The sequence below is a fragment of the Alosa sapidissima genome, chromosome 9 (assembly GCF_018492685.1).
Source record: "Alosa sapidissima isolate fAloSap1 chromosome 9, fAloSap1.pri, whole genome shotgun sequence".
NCBI classification, from domain to species: domain Eukaryota; kingdom Metazoa; phylum Chordata; class Actinopteri; order Clupeiformes; family Clupeidae; genus Alosa; species Alosa sapidissima.
In genome coordinates, this window is record NC_055965.1 from 1,658,273 (window position 1) to 1,679,691 (window position 21,419).

The window sequence follows — 21,419 nt, forward strand, 5'->3', positions numbered from 1 at the left end:
ATAATAATAATAATAATAATAATAATAATAATAATAATAATAGTAATAATAAACAATCATAGATAATAGTCATAGATTTAATGGAATTTAACAGAATAATGTATATGCTCATTTCAGACCATCTTAAGAATCAGGGAAATCTTTGAAGATGTAATGTAGATGTCAGAGTAGGCATAGCTTAGGTTGAGAAATTACACACAATTATCTAGGGTCAAAATGTATTGAATAAATAAATAATCATGTAATTTCATATGCATATTTCATATCCTCCTGTAATTCTATCAGTCAGCAGAGGAACTAGAATATAGTTTTGCATTATGCAGAAAATGGTTATTCAGATTATAATTCACCTTTGGTATATGTCATAAACATTTGTGGCAAAATTATACAAAAGACAAAAGGACCCTGATACGTGAATCCATCACATTTCCTATTCCCAACTAGAACTTCAAACTTGTTCCTTCAGTAGTATGTGAACACCTCCCCTTTGTGGTGGATAACTGCACTTGTAAAGCCATCAGGTCCCAGATGAGGCCTCTGCATGCGGCCCTCAATGCTACTGGGAGGAGCCAAACTTACCAACATGTACGACCATTTGATCGCATTCCATCAAATCACAGAAATTGACTTTAATTGGTTGTAAGCAGAGTCCATGAATGTTGTACTCAATGGGTGTCATGCTCTGGTTCTGACAAATTGGAGCCTGACAATTGCATTGACATAAGATAAATGATGGTAAGAACAGCTGATCTGGCAAAGGTTACTGACAAAGGTGATGTACAGTTGTTGCCATACTGGTTAGTACCCTTCCACAAAAAAAAGAAAAATCTACAAGCTCCTAGAACTATTTGAGCTCTTACTTTGGTAGGGTATTTTCCCTGTGCATATAAACCATGACTGATGCCATGCCAAATCTCTAAGAATAACTCAGTTTCTGTTTAAATTTGCTTAACATAAAAACTGCATGAGAAGGCTGCAGAGATTGACTTCTGTTACATGAGATGAGATTTTTTTATTAGAATTCTTTTTATGCGTCCTGATACTATGAGCCAGTCTAAGAAGTCTTGAGCTACTGTACTATATAGTTTATTTACTCTTTTGATCCCATGAGGGAAATTTGGTCTCTGCATTTATCCCAATCTGGAATTAGTGAAACACACACTAATCCCGACGCAGTGAGCTGCCTGCAACAACAGCGGCGCTCGGGGAGCAGTGAGGGGTTAGGTATCTTGCTCAAGGGCACTTCAGCCGTTCCTACTGGTCAGGGTTCGAACCAGCAACCCTCCGGTTACAAGTCTGAAGTGCTGACCAGTAGGCCACGGCTGCCCTTGCCCTTTGTATTTTCACTATGATTTCGTGTTTTTGGAACATTGTTTACAAACTCGGTCTGTCCTGATGGAGTGGATACATTGTTTTGTAAACTGCTGCACAGTTTGGGGGTTATTCCAAGTGTGTGGTTTAGTGACAAACCTGGATAAGTTAACTCAGTCAGAGTAAGAGGTAAACCTTCTAATAGAAGAGCTGTATGGCTTCATCCTCCTACAAAACAATGCCATAGGGCTCTTGTTGTATAGGTGGTTTACCACTTACTCTGAGTTAACATACCCAGGTTTGCTACTAAACCACATACTTGAAATACCCCCCTGATGATTTGTAGCCTGTTGCATTTGCAAATAACTAGTGCTGTCAGTTAAACGCGTTATTAACGGCGTTAACGTAAACCTATTTTAACGGCGTCAATTTTTTTAACGCGAGATTAACATTCTTTTTGGTTAAACAAACTTTGTAGTTTTTTCACATGCTGTCGCAGTGTTTATACCGAATCTGTGTTTGCATATTTAATACGTTTCATACACGTGTTTCAACACTGCATTTCGGTCGTTGCTTTTACCTTACCATTACCTTACGCATGCCAGTTATGTATCCACCAGCTACCTGCCTGCAGCCTACTTCGCCTACTTCTAAAAGCTATGTTATACTGAGTTCCACAGTTAGCTAGCTAGCAAGCTAACCGTTTTGCATGGGATATTATGGTAAGTGTACATGCTAAATTTGTTCTCAACATGGGGTATTGCAAACGAATTAGGTTGGTAATGTACATAGTTTCGACATGAGTAAGTTACATAAACATAATTCTTCATAACTGCCGTGTTAGTAAAATGATTGAATGTCCTGTGAATTAAAAATAGATGTCTATCAATGATATAATGTTAACTTGTTTTCCTCTAAAATGGGGCGTGATTCAGATTAAATGTATCTTGTATCTTTTCTTGATTAAAAGCTCTTGTTTGGGCTTACGAGCCGGCCAAAGTAGCCTAGGCTGACGCTTTAAATGTGCGCCGCCAAAGATTCTTTCACCGTCACTTGTTCTGTTATCAACATTCCTCTTTAGCTGCTACTATTTGCGATGCACTCTGCTTTCGACATTCATTTACATTAGATTACATTCTTTTCAATACAACTCCGCACACCAGCATCGCACTTTGGCGCCGTGTAAATCACGATTCAGTTATATTTGGTCGACGCTGCTCCATAAAATCCATTGTTCATCCAGTGTTTGCCTGTTAAAAACTTCGGCGCTGATGTGTGTGCAAGTGAGTGCACCATAGACTGTAGGCCTATAAAATGGCAATGCACTCATGTTGAAAAGTTCCTTATTTTCAACTGAACTCAAAGATAATGAATATAGTATGAATATAATATTTTCTGTTTGTTATGCCCTTTATAATGTGTGTAGGCCTACATTTTGTGCACGCACTTCTGCGGTAGCATTTATTTCCGTTTATATCAGCTACATTTCTGAAGAATATGTTGCCTCAGGTCTGCTGTACATCTTTTGAAATTTGATTTGAAATAATCAAATAGACCTACGTCTTAAAGTTCAGTTAATAAAGTAACTTGCTTTGCTTTCATTTGAATCCCAATCAAGATACACAATAATTGCTTTATTGTTAATATGGACTCCTGGAAAGTTCAGAAATGCAGAGTTTTAACCATATGATAAAATATGTGATTAATCGTGATTAACTATAGGAATTCAGCGATTAATCGCGAATTAGAAATTTTAATCGTTTGACAGCACTACAAATAACATCTTTAAGTGTCATTCTTGCCGGACTCTGCTTTTGGCTCCAGGATTCTTACCCCTTGGTCACTTGGCCAGGCCATGTCATTTCCCCTTAATTCTATCCATGTTTTTAATAAGTGAGATAATCTAGATTGGAACATTGGGACATCAGCTAGTTTCATTTATCATCCCTTACTGAATGCTCATTGGACATTTCAGGCACTATATAAACTCATGTCAATGTGATGTGATGTGATATATGATATTTGTTGGTGTAATATATTTGATATATTTGTTGCCATGTTTGTTATAGAATGTCATATTTTAGATAAATATAACAAACATTGAGCATGGTTTACCATGAATCTGAATCTGTTTCCATAATCCTTGTGCATCTGCTGGGAGGAACAGCTCACACGTACAGAGAGAGCACAGAAGATGGGCCAGCTCATCAATATCATTAGCATATGTTTTCATGAAATCAATGGCCTAAAAGCTGTAGCCTATGTAAAATTATATATTGAAAACATTGTATAGGCCTAGCCTATGCCATCTGATGTTAACTAGCCTATATGCGTCAGTTCGAATAGCTTAACTAATTATGTTTTTTTCCGGCAAAGCTTTCTGGAAAGAGATCGTATGCATCCATGTCCATTGTCCTCTGCTCGCTTTCATTCCTTTTGCTTGCAGTAATGTGAATAATCAACCTTTAGTAGCCTATGTTTAGGCCTACTTTGTAGAAAAATTAAATTGGGTAGGCCTATCTTATGAAGGAAAGACCTAGGCCTACAGCATAATCCTGTACGTTATGGTACCGTAGGCTACTGTACGTTTCCAATATGACCCAGGGTAATATGCTGATTTAGTCTACAAAACAGAGGACTAAAGCGTGATATGTCATGTAGGCTTAACGTTTCTTTTAGGATAGGCTATGTTTTGTTGAAAAAGTACCCTAGTTCGCCGGTCATTATTCATTCATTCTGCATATCTTTGCTATCGTTTTCTTTCAATAATGTCCAATGGCTTAAACATTGTCCTTTATTGTTTGCTTTAGGCCTACCTTTATATTTTAGCCTACATTATTCAACTCACGTAGGCTACTGTCATCTGATATTGGGCACTGCCAGTCAAAAAAAGCAAACAGCTGCGCGCACTGCACCTCTTTACGCAACTCCGACGCAACACTAAATATGAAGATGCCTTGCTTTCAGAAGATAACTTCCGTCCCTTGGTTGTGTAGGCTATATATGATATAGAATATCTAAAGCCTACATTGTATAGCTTACTTTCAAATATTACCTTTCTGTTACGAAGCTGGGAATAGGCCTATCAGCGCAAATTAGTATGTAGTGGAGGCTAAACGCGAGTAAACACAGTTTATCCACCTCTGAAATTTCAGAAATAGAGTTTAGGCCTACCCACCTCTTATTAGAGTTTATCCACCTCTCAAAAGAGTTTATTCACTTTTAACATTCACAACTGTATTATCCAATACTATCCTATATTCCCAATACTGTACAATAACCTCCACCATTATTAAACATGTTCTGAATGCCTTTTTAAAAAATCCGATACCGCATGGCGCAGTCCACCTCACCGAGATTGCATAATTCATAGTTCACCCACCTCTTATTTTACCACTATATCCCTGGCACAAATGTACTTTTCCTCTCCTAAACGAGGACAATTGGACATTTTATGGTCAATATTAGATTGGTGAGAACACTAAATATACTAGATCACCTGTAAGAATGTTTCAATCATTCTATCGTAGGTCTTGGTGTTTTTTTTAGATATTATTAAATAAGTAGGCCTAAGCTATACGTTTTTTCACTTTCTTAAGTGGGCTATAGTTCTCATTAGCAGTTTTATGCTAAACCATGAAACATTAAGCTGCGTCCAAAAACGTCTTTAAAAATCTTCTGATACTGATCATGCATATGGCAAAGAAAGACATGAGATCGTTGGTCTTGGAATTTTGATCGCACTTAGACCTCAGATTACTTGCAGTAATGTGAATAATCAACCTTTAGGCATTACCACAAGGAAATGGTCGTACGTCAAGTTTGAACCTGACGTGGAGATAAGCACTTTTCCACGTCAAAGACGGTTTTTATAAATCTGAGCGTTGGCATGGATTTGAGCGTACGCACGGTCTAAGATCAAATCTGTGCGTAAGAACGCTTTATAAATAAGGCCCCTGGGGAGGTGCACGGGGGCGGGGCCATTAACAATGTGGGGGGGGGGGGGGGGGGGGGGGGGTCTGCTCACGGTACTGGCATGGATGCTGAGGGGTCTGCTATGTGGGGGAGTATGTGGCAGCCTGAAGGTGGATTTTTGTTCTCTCAAGAGCCCCTAGTGAGAGGGATGAGGAAACAGCCCTGAGGGTCACCCTCTAGGTCAGTGGTTCTCAACCTTTTTTCAGTGATGTACCCCCTGTGAAATATTTTTTTCAGCCAAGTACCCCCTAACCAGCGTGAATTACCGCTACGCTTCAACCACGACTCCATCGTTTGAGTTTTGACAGGTGATGGCGGGTGGCATGTGACAGGTTGGGTCGAACCATCCTGGTATGGGGGGGACTCTGTGTTTTTAGGATAATGAAATTGAACAGCCTACTGAAATATAAAATTAATTTTATGAACTTTTATGAATTTTCCTGAAATATTTATTAAATAATTGTAAAGAAAAGTATTTTTGCATGTATTCTACCTTTTAAATATATGTATATTTTAAAATCTTACGTACCCCCTGGGGTACGTGTACCCCCATTTGAGAACCACTGCTCTAGGTAAAGCTGGATCCACTGTCAACCTCTAATATATCACTGATATATTAGACTCAAGTCAACTTTGTTGTCTTGAAACAGCAAATTAGCTATCCCAACAATAACAAATCAAATTCACCTTTGACTCAAATCAGCGCATAAAGTTAACTTTTCTAAAACATCATATGCATGATCTTGCAGTTGTCTGAACCTACAGGATAACCTGATTTCAGAAATAGTTGTTGCTATTTTTCTGTCGTAGTTCTTGTCGATAGTTGTTTTTGTCGATATTCTTATTAAAACATAATCTTACTGTCACTCACTGTGGATTTACCTGGACCTCCTCACAACTGTTGATGTGTCAACACCATGTTTCCTCCTGTAGAGCTATCAGTCAACACAATGGAATTACTCCAGGTTCAACAAGAACTGGCCTCAGAGGAGCAGAACTGATATACCACCAGAATTCTTCAGGCTTGGTCATGCTGTTTCTTTGCTACCTGTTGCATATTTTATTTTTGTAGGGCAAAAAGTCCAGAATCTCCATCATGTTTTTTGTATTGTTTTGCTATTGCTGCTCCTGTGTAATTCTGCTGTTCCTTTGCATGTCAAGGTCTTAAGTACAAAAAAACAAAACAAAAACTGGCCCATTTTACTCTTAAATTACATGTTTTATTTGTTGTGTACACTAAAAGTAAATTTACACACGTATAATCTGAAAAGAACCCTGGCATGCACGTACGTCTGTACAGGCTCTTCAAGTGACTCGTTTTCCATAGGAACTCCCCCATACATTTTACAGGCCATAGTTTCATCTGTTGTCAGCAGCCACAGAGAACTATGACGGTACATCCACTTTATCATTACAATGTGCAAAATCCTCCGGGAGACAGTTAGCAGTGGTACTGACAAAAATGAAGAGGAAAGAAAATGCAAATTAGAGATACAGAATAAGGACAGCAGATGAGAAAAGAAAGCACTTTTAAACCACAGGGTACACACACAGAAAAAGAAGCAGAAATTGGTCCCTTGTTCCCTAGTGAGCTGACCCTTCACTCTTGCTTTTCTGTTCCTTCAAAATAAATATTTGCCAGTGGTTTTGACTTAAACTACAAATATATATAAAAAAGAACAAAAAGGTGCATGAACTCCACACAATATTCCCCAGGTTACAGCAGGTGTAACATATTCTCTGTCTCTCGATCTCACACACACACTCACATACGCACACACACACACGTACACACGCGTCATAGGTACACACATTATACACACACAGCTACAGAATGCTGCCACCTGTACCTTGTGGTTGTGATTTTAGATGTGTTTTCCTCAAGGGAGACGTAATGAAAGTACAGGCCAACACAAAGTTGAAAAACTATTATCATAGTAATGGTGCATACTGTGTATGCTGGAAAATCAAGTGTGAACAAAACGTGGGTGCACCCTCAGAACCAAATAGATTAAACTCAGCAAGAGCACAAAGATGACAGCTGGATCTTGCAGGCAGTGTGGTATTCAAGTTATATATCTTCATATCACTTAATTTGCACCTCACCTAAAGGATTTTAAACCATTGTTTCCTCATTTAAGACACACATATTATACAGCTCACCCACACTGTTGATTTAAGTAATCCTCAAATGAATAAAGAGCAAAAATCATCCCTGATTATATACAGACTGATTCTTCTAACAAATTCTTGTAATCAAACTTCTTTAAGAACATGATCTACAAACCAATGTGTACGCATTCTCTTCATTCAAACAGCATCATTTCCAGTTCTTGTTCTGCAACCACAATAATATTCCCTGGTCGAACCCACCAACTCCTCCACATAACTGGCTATTATTAAATATTACTAAAAAATAATTAAAACCCATAAAAAAAAGGAAAAAAACGCTGAAGGTAAAAAATGATATGAGAACCAAGACAGTGGAGGTGACCCTCAGATGGCTGGAGAGCAAGCCCCTTAGGCCCAGGATGAAGCACAGCAGAGGACAGTAGTGGATCAGGCAGGCCAGACGGCCGTCAGTCAGCTATGTGGGAGGAGGCGGAGGCCAGAGGCGTGAGGGAGGTGGGGAACATCAGCACTTTGGCCTGCATGAAGGACAGATCGGGCAGGCTGGTGATAACCTTCAGAGCCTCTGCACTAAGGTTCTCCTCCTTGCGGGGCTTTCTGCCAGGGGAAACGCACCCAAAGACAAACACAGATCAACACGGGCAGAGCTTTACTTCAGTGGTCACTCAAATAAGCTTAAAAGTAGTAGTGGAAAAAGCATGGCTAATTACGATTTCCCCCTGCAATCTCCAGCGGGGGAAATAAAGTATTAAACGCGTCAACATTTTTTTTTGTAAGTATATTTCCAATGAGGCTATTCATATGAAATGTTCACCAGACATTAATACTAACTCAGGAAATCCACACATATAAACAAAACTAATAAAACCAAACATTTAAGTCCATAAATAACGTTATGTGTAATAAAGTGGAATGACACAGGAAAGAAAAAATGTTGATGCATTCGATACTTATTTCCCCCGTTGTATGTCTTATTTGTGTGCCTGATCGAAGAGCTGACATAACATCTGATTAATTGTAAAAAAAAAGTAGAAGAATATTACTGATGGACCCATAATAAAGCATACCTCTTCCGATGGACAGCAAATGACTCATTTTTATACACAAAATTGAGATGAAAGAGATGAAAATTAAATTTGAAATGTTCAGATGTGCTAGCAGTTGTCAATCTTTTTATAGCAAGGTGACATTAATCCATAAACTATATTTAAGAGCTAATTTATGTGAGCAACAACTATTCTGTTTGAAACTATTTTTAAATCAATTTAAGTTAAGTTGTTGCAGACTCTAAAAGCCCAGAAAGGTGTGTTGTGGATTTTGCTGAAAAGTTTCATTTTTGCAACACTGACTCTGCATCTGATCTGCTGGGTCATTTTCAAACTCCACAGAAGTGTGTGAGGAGTTTGCAGCGCATACCTGGTGGACGTGCTGGTTTTCTCCACAGTGGACATAAGGCGAGCGAAGGCGTCGGCTACCCGGCTGCCTGTGCCACTCTGCTCCAGCTTAGCTGTAGTGAGCTCATACAGCTCAGGATCCACACCTGCAACCAACACGCAGGCGCCTTGTTTTAGATGCTCTGACAAAGATAAGGGCCATTGCATTCATACACACAGTGAAGACGTTCTTTTATACAAAAACAAACAAACACTACTGAAAGAGAGATATTACTCCTATGGGAAGGGCAGAGACAGGAGAGGTTGTTAAATGAGAGTAAGGGCAGGCACATCTGAGTGAGGGGCAGGTGTGGTGGTAGCTGACCTGGGATGGACGTGCCACTGCCGGGGACAAGCTCCTCCACTGGCCCAAAGAAGTCCAGGTTAAGAAGAGAGGAGCCACCACTCGCTATGAGCCACACACACACACACACACACACATGGCAGAGGAATTGAGGCATGGAGAGCAGAGGGTTGACAATGAGGAAGATATATGGCAAGTAAGCATGTGAAAGGCAGAAAAATAACAGATAGAGGAGGAGAAAATGACAGAGAAAGAGAGGAAATGAGATGTTAAACATTAGTTAAACAGGTTAAATAGAGAGATAATTTAACATGCATCTGATATTCAAAGACTTTGATTGTATAATAACATTTTATTTTGAATATGTACTATGTATGTATGTTATGTATGTATGTATGTATGTATGTATGTATGTATGTATGTATGTATGTCTGAAGATTTTGTTGGCAATTGTTGATATTAGTGCTTGCACAAGGACTGCATCCAGGTGTTTTCTTTGGTTATGTTTCTGATTGTATTGTTAACAGCCACAGCTACAAAGAGCATTGACTGAAAAATGTGTTTTAAAAGTGAAGTATGTGATAAGGTATTTGTTGGTGCCCGCATTAGGGGCTTGCGCTTTGCTTGAACATCATCGCTCAAAAGCACTGTTAGTAAAATGCCACTGATTTTCATGTATGACAAAACTAAAATGTTTCAAGATCAATCAGAAAGGCAGACATGAGAAAGGAATGAGAGCGTGGGAGAGAGACTTGCCATCCAGAGGGTTCGTAAGGCCGCTGCTGCTCCAATCAAACTGGACAGGGGGGAGCACCTCCTAGTGGTGAGAAAGTGAAACTCGGATCAAACCATACAATGACCAAAGCGTTTGGGCCTACAGTGATACAGACCAGGCATATGCAGTGCATTGTGACCCGCTCTCTTTTTTAATTTTTTTTTTTTTTTTTTTAATTAGAAGAAATATTAATAGCAAACTCAATTGATTATGTGTGTAGTGTAGTGAGTGTAGGCTGGTGTGGCAAGCCTGCTGATTATCAAATATGGAAAAAAAAGAATAGGTCCAAATACTTCTGAATCGATATTAATCAGGACGATATCTGCCCCCACGCATCCCTCATTGCCATGGTTTTATGACTGCTTTCACAATTTTGAATAGAAGTTATTAAAATTGTACATGTTCACCACCATTCGGACCCCTGCCTTCACCATTACTCAAAAAGATGATCTTAAATGTCATGCCAATAGAATCCTAAATGATATGTATTCTCTCTCTTCCATTTAAAACAAAGTTAACATACATCCCATGTTAAGTGTGTTACCTGACTTATAATTATGCTGTTTGCCAAACATGTTTATGATGTGCCTTATAAAGCAATAATTTATCTTATTCATATTCAATATTACATATGGATTGGCTCTAAACATGACAAAACCACTAGGGCACATTAGTGATTATCTTCTTTCCTTTCATTTTAAACATGGTAGCTTTGCTAGTGAATGTATGTTCAACATGCTGTTTAGAATCAGGCAGTGGGACATAATTAGGATTACAAAGCAATAGCCAAATAAGGGAAAACTCAACTCCAGGGCAAAGTATGATTTCAGGGAAACCAGCTCTGTAAACTACACCTAACTTTGAGATGTCTGCATTCTGCACTCCACCTGGCCTGTGTCTGTGGTCGTGCTTATTCTTAACTCTACCTGGCCTGTGTCTGTCAGGGTATCTGCACATTTTCCAAGTGCAAATTTAAAGACCTTTAAGACCTTTTCAAGACATCTAAATGGAAAAATTAAGACTATACCACAGCAAAAAAGATACAACTTAAAACTGTTTTATGCAATAGTTATTTTCTACTAATTTTAACACCCACCCCATTTTGGATGTCTACAGACGTTACCAAATATATTTTGGCAAAAAAAAATAATTGTGTATTTACCTTCACTGCTATAAATGCCCAATTTTAGGGTCTAGGCTGCTTGCTTTTGAAGCTGGCTGTACATATCTGGTTGTGCTACTGTCTGAGGCTGTTCTTCACCTGTGTCTGTAGTAGCCTAGGCTACTTGCCAAACATGTGTACTGGACTGGACTCCCTTCAATTTTTTTTTCAAAGGTAGACTATTTAAATATTTGAATAAGCCTACTAACTTTACTAGGCATCTATTGTCCCATATGCAGCACAGCAAATCAAAGTTAATCCACTTCTTTACATTTTGCATACCAGTTGTATTTAAACCAACCAAAGCTTGACTGAAACATTGTAAAACCTGCTGGTTTCATCTCAAGCATGCACATATTATGAACACATTTACAGATGCGTTTTTTTATGTAGCCAGTCGCCGACATAAAAAAAAAATATGCGGTTATATTTCACAACTTTTGCGAAGTACTGGGAAAGGCTGGCAAGCAAGATGCAGACAGGTACATGTATTACAGGTAGGCCTATTATAACTTAGACAGATATTTACTTAGGCTAGGCCAGCAAAACACGCTAGAGATGCAACAGATCAACTTAATCTGTATTTCCTCTGTCGGTCTGTGGTTCCTTCATAAATTGCGCAGCAAATGATCAGACGAGTGACAGAAGCACCGCGCATAATTTGACCAGCAGTCTTCGCGTCCATAATTTGTGAAACGATGCTGCGTCCGAGCAAAGATTCTAGAAGCCCAGCGCAACTCCAAAAAGGAGGACAAATGAGCGTCTGGCCTGAGACTGCACTGGACAGGGCTTTTAAACTGTCCGGCCCAAATCCGAACGTAGGCCACCCTATCGCTAACTGGCTTACCAGCTCCTTCTCAGGCTCTATCGCTTGCATAGGCTACCTACGTATCTCTCAGCCCTCGACTACAACACAAAACGTAAGGCATATTTTTACATATTCTTACCATTTTCACACCTTTAACGACACCTGTGAAAAACACCTTCACTCTGCAACCACTACACTTCCTTCAGTAGCCTTAGAGCCACAATTACACGAAACCGGATGGAGACATTTCACTCACTCTCTCGCACTCGCTGGCAGTCCCATACACAAATTTAATACCTCCTTTTCGAAAATTCAAGACATTCCAGTCAATTTAAGACTTTTTTAGGCCTTAAAAACCGAAAGTTGTATTTAATACTTTTTAAGACTTTTTAAGGATCCGCTGGAACCCTGGTCTGTGGTCATGCTGCTTATTCTCTACTCTACCTGGCCTGTGTCTGTGGTCGTGCTGCTTATTCTGTACTCTACCTGTGTCTGTGGTCGTGCTGCTTATTCTCTACTCTACCTGGCCTGTGTCTAGTGGTGCTGCTTATTCTCTACTCTACCTGGCCTGTGTCTGTAATCGTGCTGCTTATTCTCTACTCTACCTGGCCTGTGTCTGTAATCGTGCTGCTTATTCTCTACTGTACCTGGCCTGGGTCTGTAGTCGTGCTGCTTATTCTCTACTGTACCTGGCCTGGGTCTGTAGTCGTGGTGCTTATTTCAGTGGCCACTGCTGGCATCTGTGCTATAGAGGCGATCATCTCGGCAGCGGAGACGGGCTTCACTGGTTCTTTGGTAGGCTCCAGCATTCCCTGCACATAGAGGAAGACAGGACAGAACCCCAGACACAGTCAGCAACCTTTGCTATGCAGAAAATCAACATGCTACTGTACAGACAGTCAAACACTGACAGCATGAATTGATATGGAGACTACAGCCTTACACTGACACTGAGGGTATGCTCAGAATGGACAACTCTGTTAGGTTTTAAAAACAAATCTGTTTAACAAGGTGGGGTGGAAATACAGTGTTTAACTTTTTGTGTGCCAAGACCAAGATGTGTGGAACATGACACACATACATGTAAGTAGGGCTGTGTGCTATAAATACATTTTTTGACACAAAAATGAGCATGGAACAGAACTGTGAAAAGAGGATAAAACCAAACCAGTACATTCCTGTATCATCACATCCCTACCAATAAAGTGACCAACACCTGGCACGTTCACTCACCAGGCTGGCAGCATACATGGGAACAATGACTGGCTGCTTCTTCTGACCAGTGAACAACTGTGTAAGAGAGAGGACACAGAAGATGTAGCAAAAACATCCCAAAGGAGGATTCCTTATCTCAAAAATGTCTTTTCTTTGTCTCAAGACAAATAAATTAGCTCTTATTGAGATCTCATCTGTTTCTCCTAATAGAAAGTACTAAGTGCAAAAAGAAAGATATAAGGAGATATAATTAAAGAGGCAATGGTAAGCAGTGCAATCAGTAAAGGCCCTGTAAACACCGAGACATGTGTAGGGTGATCATATGGAATGGGTACGCTTTGAATAATGAAATGTTGTGAGTGTTACTGACGTTATCAATGACTTGTGGATAAAAACTGTCTCTGAATTGGGTAGTTAAGTTGGGCTTGTAAAGGAGGATGAATTCTGTTTGTTGACATCTCTGATCCTAGTGTGGCAAGTTCTTTTCCATCAACCTAAGTAAATTCATGAGCAACAACAATAATTAACAAAACTTACTATGTTCCTTGTGTCAATTCCCAGAGAGCACAACAACATCTTGTTGCTATGGGAACCACCCCACTGGTGCTGGAGGCCAAAGGCATTGTGAATGTCCTGCAACTGCCTCCACACGTCCCGAACTCCCCTACTACACACGCACACACACACACACACACGAAAAGATAATGGATATCAAACGTACTCCTGTAGACACTTTGATCTGTTTTGGACATCACTTTGAGCACTTCAATTGATCCAATGCAAATGAAGAGGAGAGAGATGGTGAGACTGCACTCACTTGTTCCTTGCTGCACCCTCCAACCCCTCTGCTTGTGATTGATCTGCTGGCTTGAGGAAGCTCTGGAGGTGAAATACTTCCTCTTCTACAGGTGCCATGGGTGCCTCAGGAAAACTGCTCTGGAAGAGCTTCTCCAACCGACTCAACAGTGCAGCCTTCAGAAACGTATCAACAAAACATCAACAAAAGAGCAGACCCAAAAGCCAGTGTGAGCGTGCAACTCAAGAGAAAACATAGTTTGAAAGCATAGTTTGACAGTACAGTTATGTGCATGATGAATGCACTGACACACTGTAGATCAGCAGTCACCACATCAGTCTCCAGATGTCAGATGGGATATTATGACAGTGCATAACTGTCAATGTAATATTTAAACACTATATAATGCTAACTATCCTGCCGAAGCAAAACAAACAGAACCTCATGCAGGTAATGCCAGGTGTGGCTACAATACAAGTACAATGGTTGTTTCCTAGACAACAAACACACTCACTGTTGCACCATCGGTCCTGCTGCTGTCGCTGCTGCAGCTGGGAGGCACTGTGAGTGGCTGCTGGCTCTCTTGCCAGTCTTCCTCTGAAGCATCCTCCGAAAGTGCTGTTGACTGCTGTGGCCCGAAGGTCGCCCACGATTCTTCTTCAGGACCCGCGTCCTTCTCTTCCTGCTGCTCCTCAAAGGCCGTCCAGTCGTCTGTCCCCCCACTCTCATCGCCTCCCACTGGAGCCGAGTGGAAGTCTGCGAAACTGTCACTGACCGGTATATTCCCAGGATCCTCTTCTGGCTGCTGTTCATTGTCTGCCTTATATTCAGACTCTGTTGGGTCTCTGGAGGAAACGGAGCTCAACTCCTCTGTCTGCAATTTCGAGTCTTCCCTAATATCGGCGTGTGCATCTGCTGTAACCACACCTGGCACCTGTAGTCTCTGTGGGTGGGTGAAGCTGGTGAATTCCTGTCCACAACCAAAGCCTCCCGGCGTGGATGAGAAGTCTCCAAAATCACCAAACTCTTCCTCGTCTCCATCCTCAGCCATCTGACTGTGGTCAGCTGGCGTGGCCGTCTCCTCTTGTAGCGGGGGCGAGGGAACAGAGCCTGTAGTGCTAAAATCACCAAACTCCTCCAGGGCATCAGTGGACAGCGGCCGGCCAAACGACGTCTCTGTTTCTGTCTCTGGCTCACTGTCATTCCCCGAGCTATCTTGCTTCTCTTCTGACTGCTCATCTGTGCACTGGATGCTAGACGAGCCTGGGCTGTGAACCTTGGCACCTTCATCTTCTGAGCCATCTTGCACCTCGCCATTAAGAGTGATCTCTGTCTGCTCTGTGTATGCAGTACGTGAGGTGTCAGTTTCCGTGTCCCTTTCAGTGTCAGCATCAGGCCACGAGTGGACACTGCCTCCATCTCCATTTTTCACTCCCCTCGAGGTACCAGTGGAGAGCGACTGCCCGTCAATCCCAGCAGCACAAGGGTCCCTAAGCGCATTCTCTTCCATGCCTGACTGGATGGAGCACTCTCCATCAGAGCTTGGATGGGGGGTGTTTTCCGCTTTCCATTCAGCAACAAATGGGTTTCCCCAGTTAGTGTTCTGGTTCGAGAGGTCATTGCTCTGACCGTGACTGTTAGTGTTGGAGAATGTTGCAAAATCTGCAAAGTCATCCTCATTTTCGATGCCACTCGAAGTCCGGCAGCACTCAGTAGCAGCGTCTGGGCCTCTGGATTTTACAGGTGCATGAGTGTCGAGGGGAGGGGTTCCCTGTTCATCACAAGCTGCAAAACCATTTGTGAGTCGACTTGTGTCCTCCGGACTGCCATTACAGTCCACACTGTCCACCTCAGTCCAGTCTCTCCCACTGATTAACATGGAGTCTGTGTGGGTAGCGGTTTGTGAATGCTCTGCTAACTGTTTAAGCTCCTCTGTGCTAACTCTGTGCCCCGGGGCCTCCCCATCTCCTTGCCCCATGACTACACCATTAGCCTTTGCAGATCCCCCATGGTCCGAGAGTCCACCGTTGTTGAGGAGCTCTGGGGGAGAGGTAGCAGTGGGGTTCTGTGACTGGCTGAATGTCGTTGCTATGTTAAACTCAGTGAGGCTGATGCTGTTGGGTACTCCAGAGAAGTCACCGAACTCATCATCATCCTCCTCTGCACCATCCTCCATCGGAGGAGGAGAAGAAGAGTACATGCGGATGACATCGGGCTCCATCGTCCCTGTGCCAGTCACACCAGAACCACAGGGTCACACCTGTATGTAGACAACACAAATTAGCATCAAGGCAAACTAAAGACTGACTTTCCAAGCTAGCCTACTTTTTTTCCCCAAAACATGTCAAAACATCAAAACGTCAAAACAACAGCTATGTTGTTTGTTTTGTGAATGAATGACAAAAGTAGTACCACTCCTCTCAGAAATAAAAAGGCTATACACAGTATGTATCACTGACCTTGCATTGAGGTGAAATTTTGTATAAAGTTGTGTCTGTGCAGTGTTTCCCATACATTGACTTATTTGTGGCGGCCCACCACAATATCAACATTGACCACCACACAATGATCTTTCAGGTTGTACTAAATTGTGCTTAATTCTGGTTAGCATCATAACCATGCTGTGCTAATTTGTTAAATTGCATTCAAGTTAATTCTGCAAACCAACCACCACAAATGGAATTCAGTTCTCTGGGAAACACTGCTGTATCAAATCATGTAGGCTAGGCCTAATCATTATCTTGGGACGTACAAGGCAGTGTGCGATAAGTCTTCATTTTGCAGAACAAGCCTACTCTACACTATCCACAGCTCTCTCAGTAAATGGTTTGTGTTAATATATTCCAACCACAATTTGAACTCACAGCTGCTATAAGATCACCATACATTTTGGAGAAGTAAAATTCCTTATATAGCTTAATATAGCATTATTAGACTGTGAGGCTAAAATGTCACCGACTGATGTTCCAATACACGAATTTGGCATCCAACCAGAGAATTGTCATCAACTATCGTTTAACCCTGTGCCACTTTAAATCAACATTTAGGATGACAAATAGCTAGCGTTAGGATAGAGCAATGGGGAATGTAACGTCAGCCTTGCTGAACAGCGAAATCAGTTGCAATTTACCTTAGCACGAGAACAACTATTTCACACAACTTGCAGCTACTGTTTCCCAGCGTATGACTAGCCCACTCTGTCTGTACACTGTCTGAGACCTCTAGAAATCTGACGAAGGCCGGTGTTTACATTTGTCACTGACAGCTTGCTAACAGCTGGCTAGCAAACAGGCCAACACTAAGCTAACTGAACATGACCTCACCTGAGAAATCTATTCCAGCTAGTAATGTTATCATCACTCCCCGCTACTATGAATACACGTGTGAGTACACGTTGTTAACTCAATAAATTCATATTTCAAGTAAGGATATATTTAACATCTGTCTTGAGAGACTAACTAGCAAACTATCTTGGTCTCACAAAATAGTTAGCTAATTTAGCTACAGGCTATGGGCGTTAGCTAGCACGCTCACTACAACATTAATGTTAACGTTAAGCTTAGCAACATAGCTAAGCCAAATAATGACGTAGCTAGCTAGCTATTCAGTTTGGAGGCAATAATTGTAAATAATGACGCTCAACTGAATGGACACTTAATTGACCTTACCACCACCACTACTTCTATCGCTGACTACTGTTACTTCCAATAACGTTAAACGGGTTACTTCGTCATTCTCAAGGTTTTATTACTCAATGATGCTAACAATGGCTAACGTCATTTAGCATAAATCCATGAGTGCTCTTTCCGCGTCCGAGTCATCAACCTGTGTTTGCTAGAAACCTAGATAGAAAAAAATAAGAACTTAACGTCACCTCAGGGACCTTGACGATTCAACCACATGACTCAGGAATAAGACAGATACAAGCAGCACAATACTGATCGATCCTGATGTTTATGGTTACGATGCATATATCCAGTAAAGATTGATTCTGCCGGGTAATGGTACCCTCTGCCTCTGCTATTATTACCCAGAATGCATCAAGATGTTTAGGATAGCAGGTGAGTCTGTCCCCAGACCGTCCCCACTGTCGTGCCTGTCCCATGTAGGAAAGGTTGACAGTGGGACCTGCTAATGAAATAGCAGGCCTACCCCATTTGACACATTTATCTTTCCCAAATCTGCACCTAAATGTTGCCAACTTTTTCTAGGTGTTGTTACTGTCTAGGCACTACATTGCCCATCCCAAACTGAATTTCTGAATACATCAAGAAACATGATAAAATACAAGTCAGGATTCATCCTAACATCAGCCAAAAGCTACAATTTAGGCAGATAAACATCAACGTGACAAATGCATGGCTCTCAAACTATGGTATGTCTCTCAAATGGCTGACATAGGGAAAGTTAAAGTAGACTAAGCTTAATACTTAGTAGCAGACTTTTATCTAAAGCAATATCACAACAGCAGATTCGGGAATTGAACCCAGGTTGGTCAGTTGCAGTTGATGATGTTACTGATGCTCCACTACGCCCACATTAAAAAGGCCATCTCAGAAATGTGGAGACAAAGCCAAACTGCCCATAAGTCATTGTCAATACACACAAATGCACACACACACACACACACACACACACACTCTGGTGAAATAATAAAAGTCCCACACAGCAACACTGAACATACGTGGGAAGGTAAAGTCACATTTTTCCCCACAACAGCACAGAAAAAAAAGCTGCCATAAAAACAGTGGTGCGTCAAATGTTCCTACAGGACGCAGCACTGTGGAGGCCTATCAAAGGCCCCATCTTGACAGGAACGATGTGAAAGACGGTCTCTTAAAGACCTCTCTAGTTGGCAGGAGCGATCCGGAGACCTCATGATTAGTAGGAATTTAGCGGAGACACCAAGGTTAGCTGGAATGGTTCAGAGACCCCTCCGGTCCGCAGGAACGATGCAGAGACCCACAAGTTGTCAGCAGCACTGTGGAGGTCCATCACTGGCTTTCACTATCATGTCGTGAGGTGTCATAATGCAGTGCCTATAAAAAGTATTCATCTCCCTTTGATATCTTCCTCTTTTTTGCTTTTACAAATGGAATTGGTCTATTTAATTTGGCCTTTTTTTAATTTACAAAAAATCAATGTCAAAGTGAAAACAGATTTCTACAAAGTTAATTAATTAAAAATATATATAATGTAGAATAAGTGGTTGTATAAAACTTAAAGTGACTGACTTATATCAATAGCAGTCCAGCCAATTGGTGCTATAGCCTCACAATCAGTGAAACGGACATCGCCTGAGTGCAGTGGATGTGTGATTTTCTAATGAGGAGACACAGCACTCAAAGATTCCTCCATAGAAATGTATGGAGTTTGTAACGTCAATATGGCAGCTGTCTATATCCCGCCTCTTCCGCTGCCAGAAGTCGACATGTGAATACACCGTGCCAATCATGTGGTAGCCTATGTTGTGAATACATTGTGCCAACCATGTGTTATGATCTCGCAGCTGGACACGCACACGCGCAGTTCTGCTGAAATAGCTGCCCAAAGTGTGTTGCAACATGGCCGCCGAGTGGGGGGACATGCCTAAAAAAAGGACTTTGGTATAGTATAGCAATATAAAGACACCTGTGTCTGGAAAGTCCAGTCACTGGATAATCAGGATTCCTGTATACAATTCCACCATGAAGACAAAAGAACACTCTAAGCAACTCAAAATTGAAAAGCATAAGTGAGGGGAAAGGGGGGGAAATGCTCAAATCACTGAACATCCTAGGGAGTTTAATGAAATCCATTATTAAGGAATATAAGGAATATGGCATATGTATAAATCTGCCTAGAGCAGGCCGTCCCCACACACTGAGTGACCATTAAAGAAAAATACTGTTGGGGAGGCCACCACGGCATCTACAACTCTGAAAGAGTTAAAAGTTTCAGCAGCTGAGATGAGAGAAACTCTGCATACAACAACTATTGCCAGAGTTCTTCACCAGTCAAAGCTCTATTGAGTGCCAAAGCTCTTATTAAATCTCGTCTAAAAGCCCAAAGACATGTGTGAGACTCCAGGGTCAAATGGCGGAAAGTTCTGACCACAAATGCACCATCCCTAATTTGAAGCATGGTTATGGTAGCATCATGCTGTGGGGATGCTTCTCGATAGCAGGCCCTGCCTGGAAGGCTTGTAAATGTAAAGGTAAAATGAATTACCTAATGAAATAATAAGCAAAATATATGGAAATTCTGGAGGACAATCTGATTCAGTCTGCAAGAGAACTACGACTTGGGACAAGAATTACTTTCAGACAATGAGCCGAAGCATCGAAAACGTCACAGAAATGGTTTAAAGACAACAAGGTGAACGTTCTGAAGAAGCCAAGTCAAAGCACAGACCTAAATCCAATAGAAAATCTTTGGCTGGACTTGAAAAGGGCTGTTCACACCCGATACCCTTCCCTCTCAATTAAAAATAAGAAACACCTCAAGAGCATTGTGAACACAATGTTCTAAAATCACAGTCTCTGACATCACTGCACGACAAGGCAACACTAAGGAGAGCCAACTACATCTTAGAAGACTCTACCCATGTCCTACATAGAGCTTTTGAATGGCTGCCCTCTGGCAGGCGTCTGCCCTGTCCTCTGGCTAGGACTAACAGGAGGAAGGCTTTACTTTTGGGGCTATTCACCTTTTGAACTTGAATATGCTCCAGCCCCCTCCTCCTCCCTCTTCTGGACCCCTGTCTGTCCTGTTGTTTCTTTTGTCCTGTCTTATATGTTGTGTTATGCCTGATATGTCACTATGCCTGCATGGAGAAATTGCCCCTCAGGGATAAATAACGTTTTTTTTAATTGAATTGAATTGAACATGACAGAGCCTGAGCAGTTTTGCAAAGACAATGGAGTAAAAGTGCAGTATCCAGATGTGCAAGCCTAATTCAGACCTATCCACGCATACTCCATGCTTTAATTGCGACAAAAGATGCATCTAAATGCTGACTTGAAGGGGGTGAATATTTATGCAATCACTTATTTTGCATTATATATTTTTAATTAAATAAATTAATTTAAATAAAAAATAATTTATTTAAATTGACCATTTATAAAACCAATAAAAGGGGAAATATCTAAGGGGGGTGAGTACTTAGGCACTGCATCAGCACCCAGGCAGAGCACGTCTTTATTTGCCAGTGCCCTGAGGATAGCAGACGGTCTCCTGTAAGTAACAGCATTCTTGGTCTCTGACAGGTGGTGATGAACACTGTGGAATGGAACCACAACTCTCAGACAATCTCCATCTTCATTCAGGTCAGGCCCTCCAAGCGACAGTGGGTGCGATCAGTGTCTATTTTGTAGATCTTCCTCTCCATTTTGCAGGTCACCTAACTCTAACACCAGTGTGTAGAGTTAACCTAGAATAAATGGTAGCCTAATGATCTTAGGTTATAGAAAAATTAGACCTACCCTTGCACACAACAATGTTTATTTTTCATTGGCCAATAGGTGGGGCT

The 21,419-nt window shown here is 41.3% G+C and overlaps 1 protein-coding gene across 4 annotated transcripts; it reads right to left on the bottom strand.

Moving 5' to 3' along the window:
* Positions 1 to 6,482: 6,482 nt before the first annotated feature.
* aftpha (aftiphilin a) lies at positions 6,483 to 17,966 on the bottom strand. 4 transcript variants are annotated; one of them, XM_042104801.1, is made up of 10 exons: positions 17,784 to 17,966; positions 14,424 to 16,169; positions 13,931 to 14,085; positions 13,651 to 13,777; positions 13,132 to 13,188; positions 12,588 to 12,710; positions 9,910 to 9,970; positions 9,175 to 9,258; positions 8,833 to 8,956; positions 6,483 to 8,013 (listed from the first exon to the last, which is right to left on the bottom strand). In XM_042104801.1, the coding sequence occupies exons 2-10, from the start codon at positions 16,128 to 16,130 to the stop codon at positions 7,866 to 7,868; spliced, it is 2,586 nt and encodes an 861-aa protein (XP_041960735.1). In that variant the 5' UTR covers positions 16,131 to 16,169; positions 17,784 to 17,966; the 3' UTR covers positions 6,483 to 7,865. The 4 variants fall into 4 exon arrangements, with proteins under 4 accessions (XP_041960735.1, XP_041960733.1, XP_041960734.1 ...); XM_042104799.1 differs by having other exon boundaries at positions 13,651 to 13,780; XM_042104800.1 differs by lacking the exon at positions 17,784 to 17,966 and adding an exon at positions 17,578 to 17,724 and having other exon boundaries at positions 13,651 to 13,780.
* Positions 17,967 to 21,419: the final 3,453 nt, after the last annotated feature.

Coding starts and splice junctions, on each gene's coding strand:
- aftpha (XM_042104799.1), bottom strand. CDS start 16,130: ATGGAGCCCGATGTCATCCGCATGTACTCTTCTTCTCCTCCTCCGATG. Junction 9,259..9,909: donor CCTTACGAACCCTCTGGATG/GCAAGTCTCTCT, acceptor TGTGGCTCATAG/CGAGTGGTGGCTCCTCTCTT. Junction 8,014..8,832: donor AAAACCAGCACGTCCACCAG/GTATGCGCTGCA, acceptor TTCCCCTGGCAG/AAAGCCCCGCAAGGAGGAGA.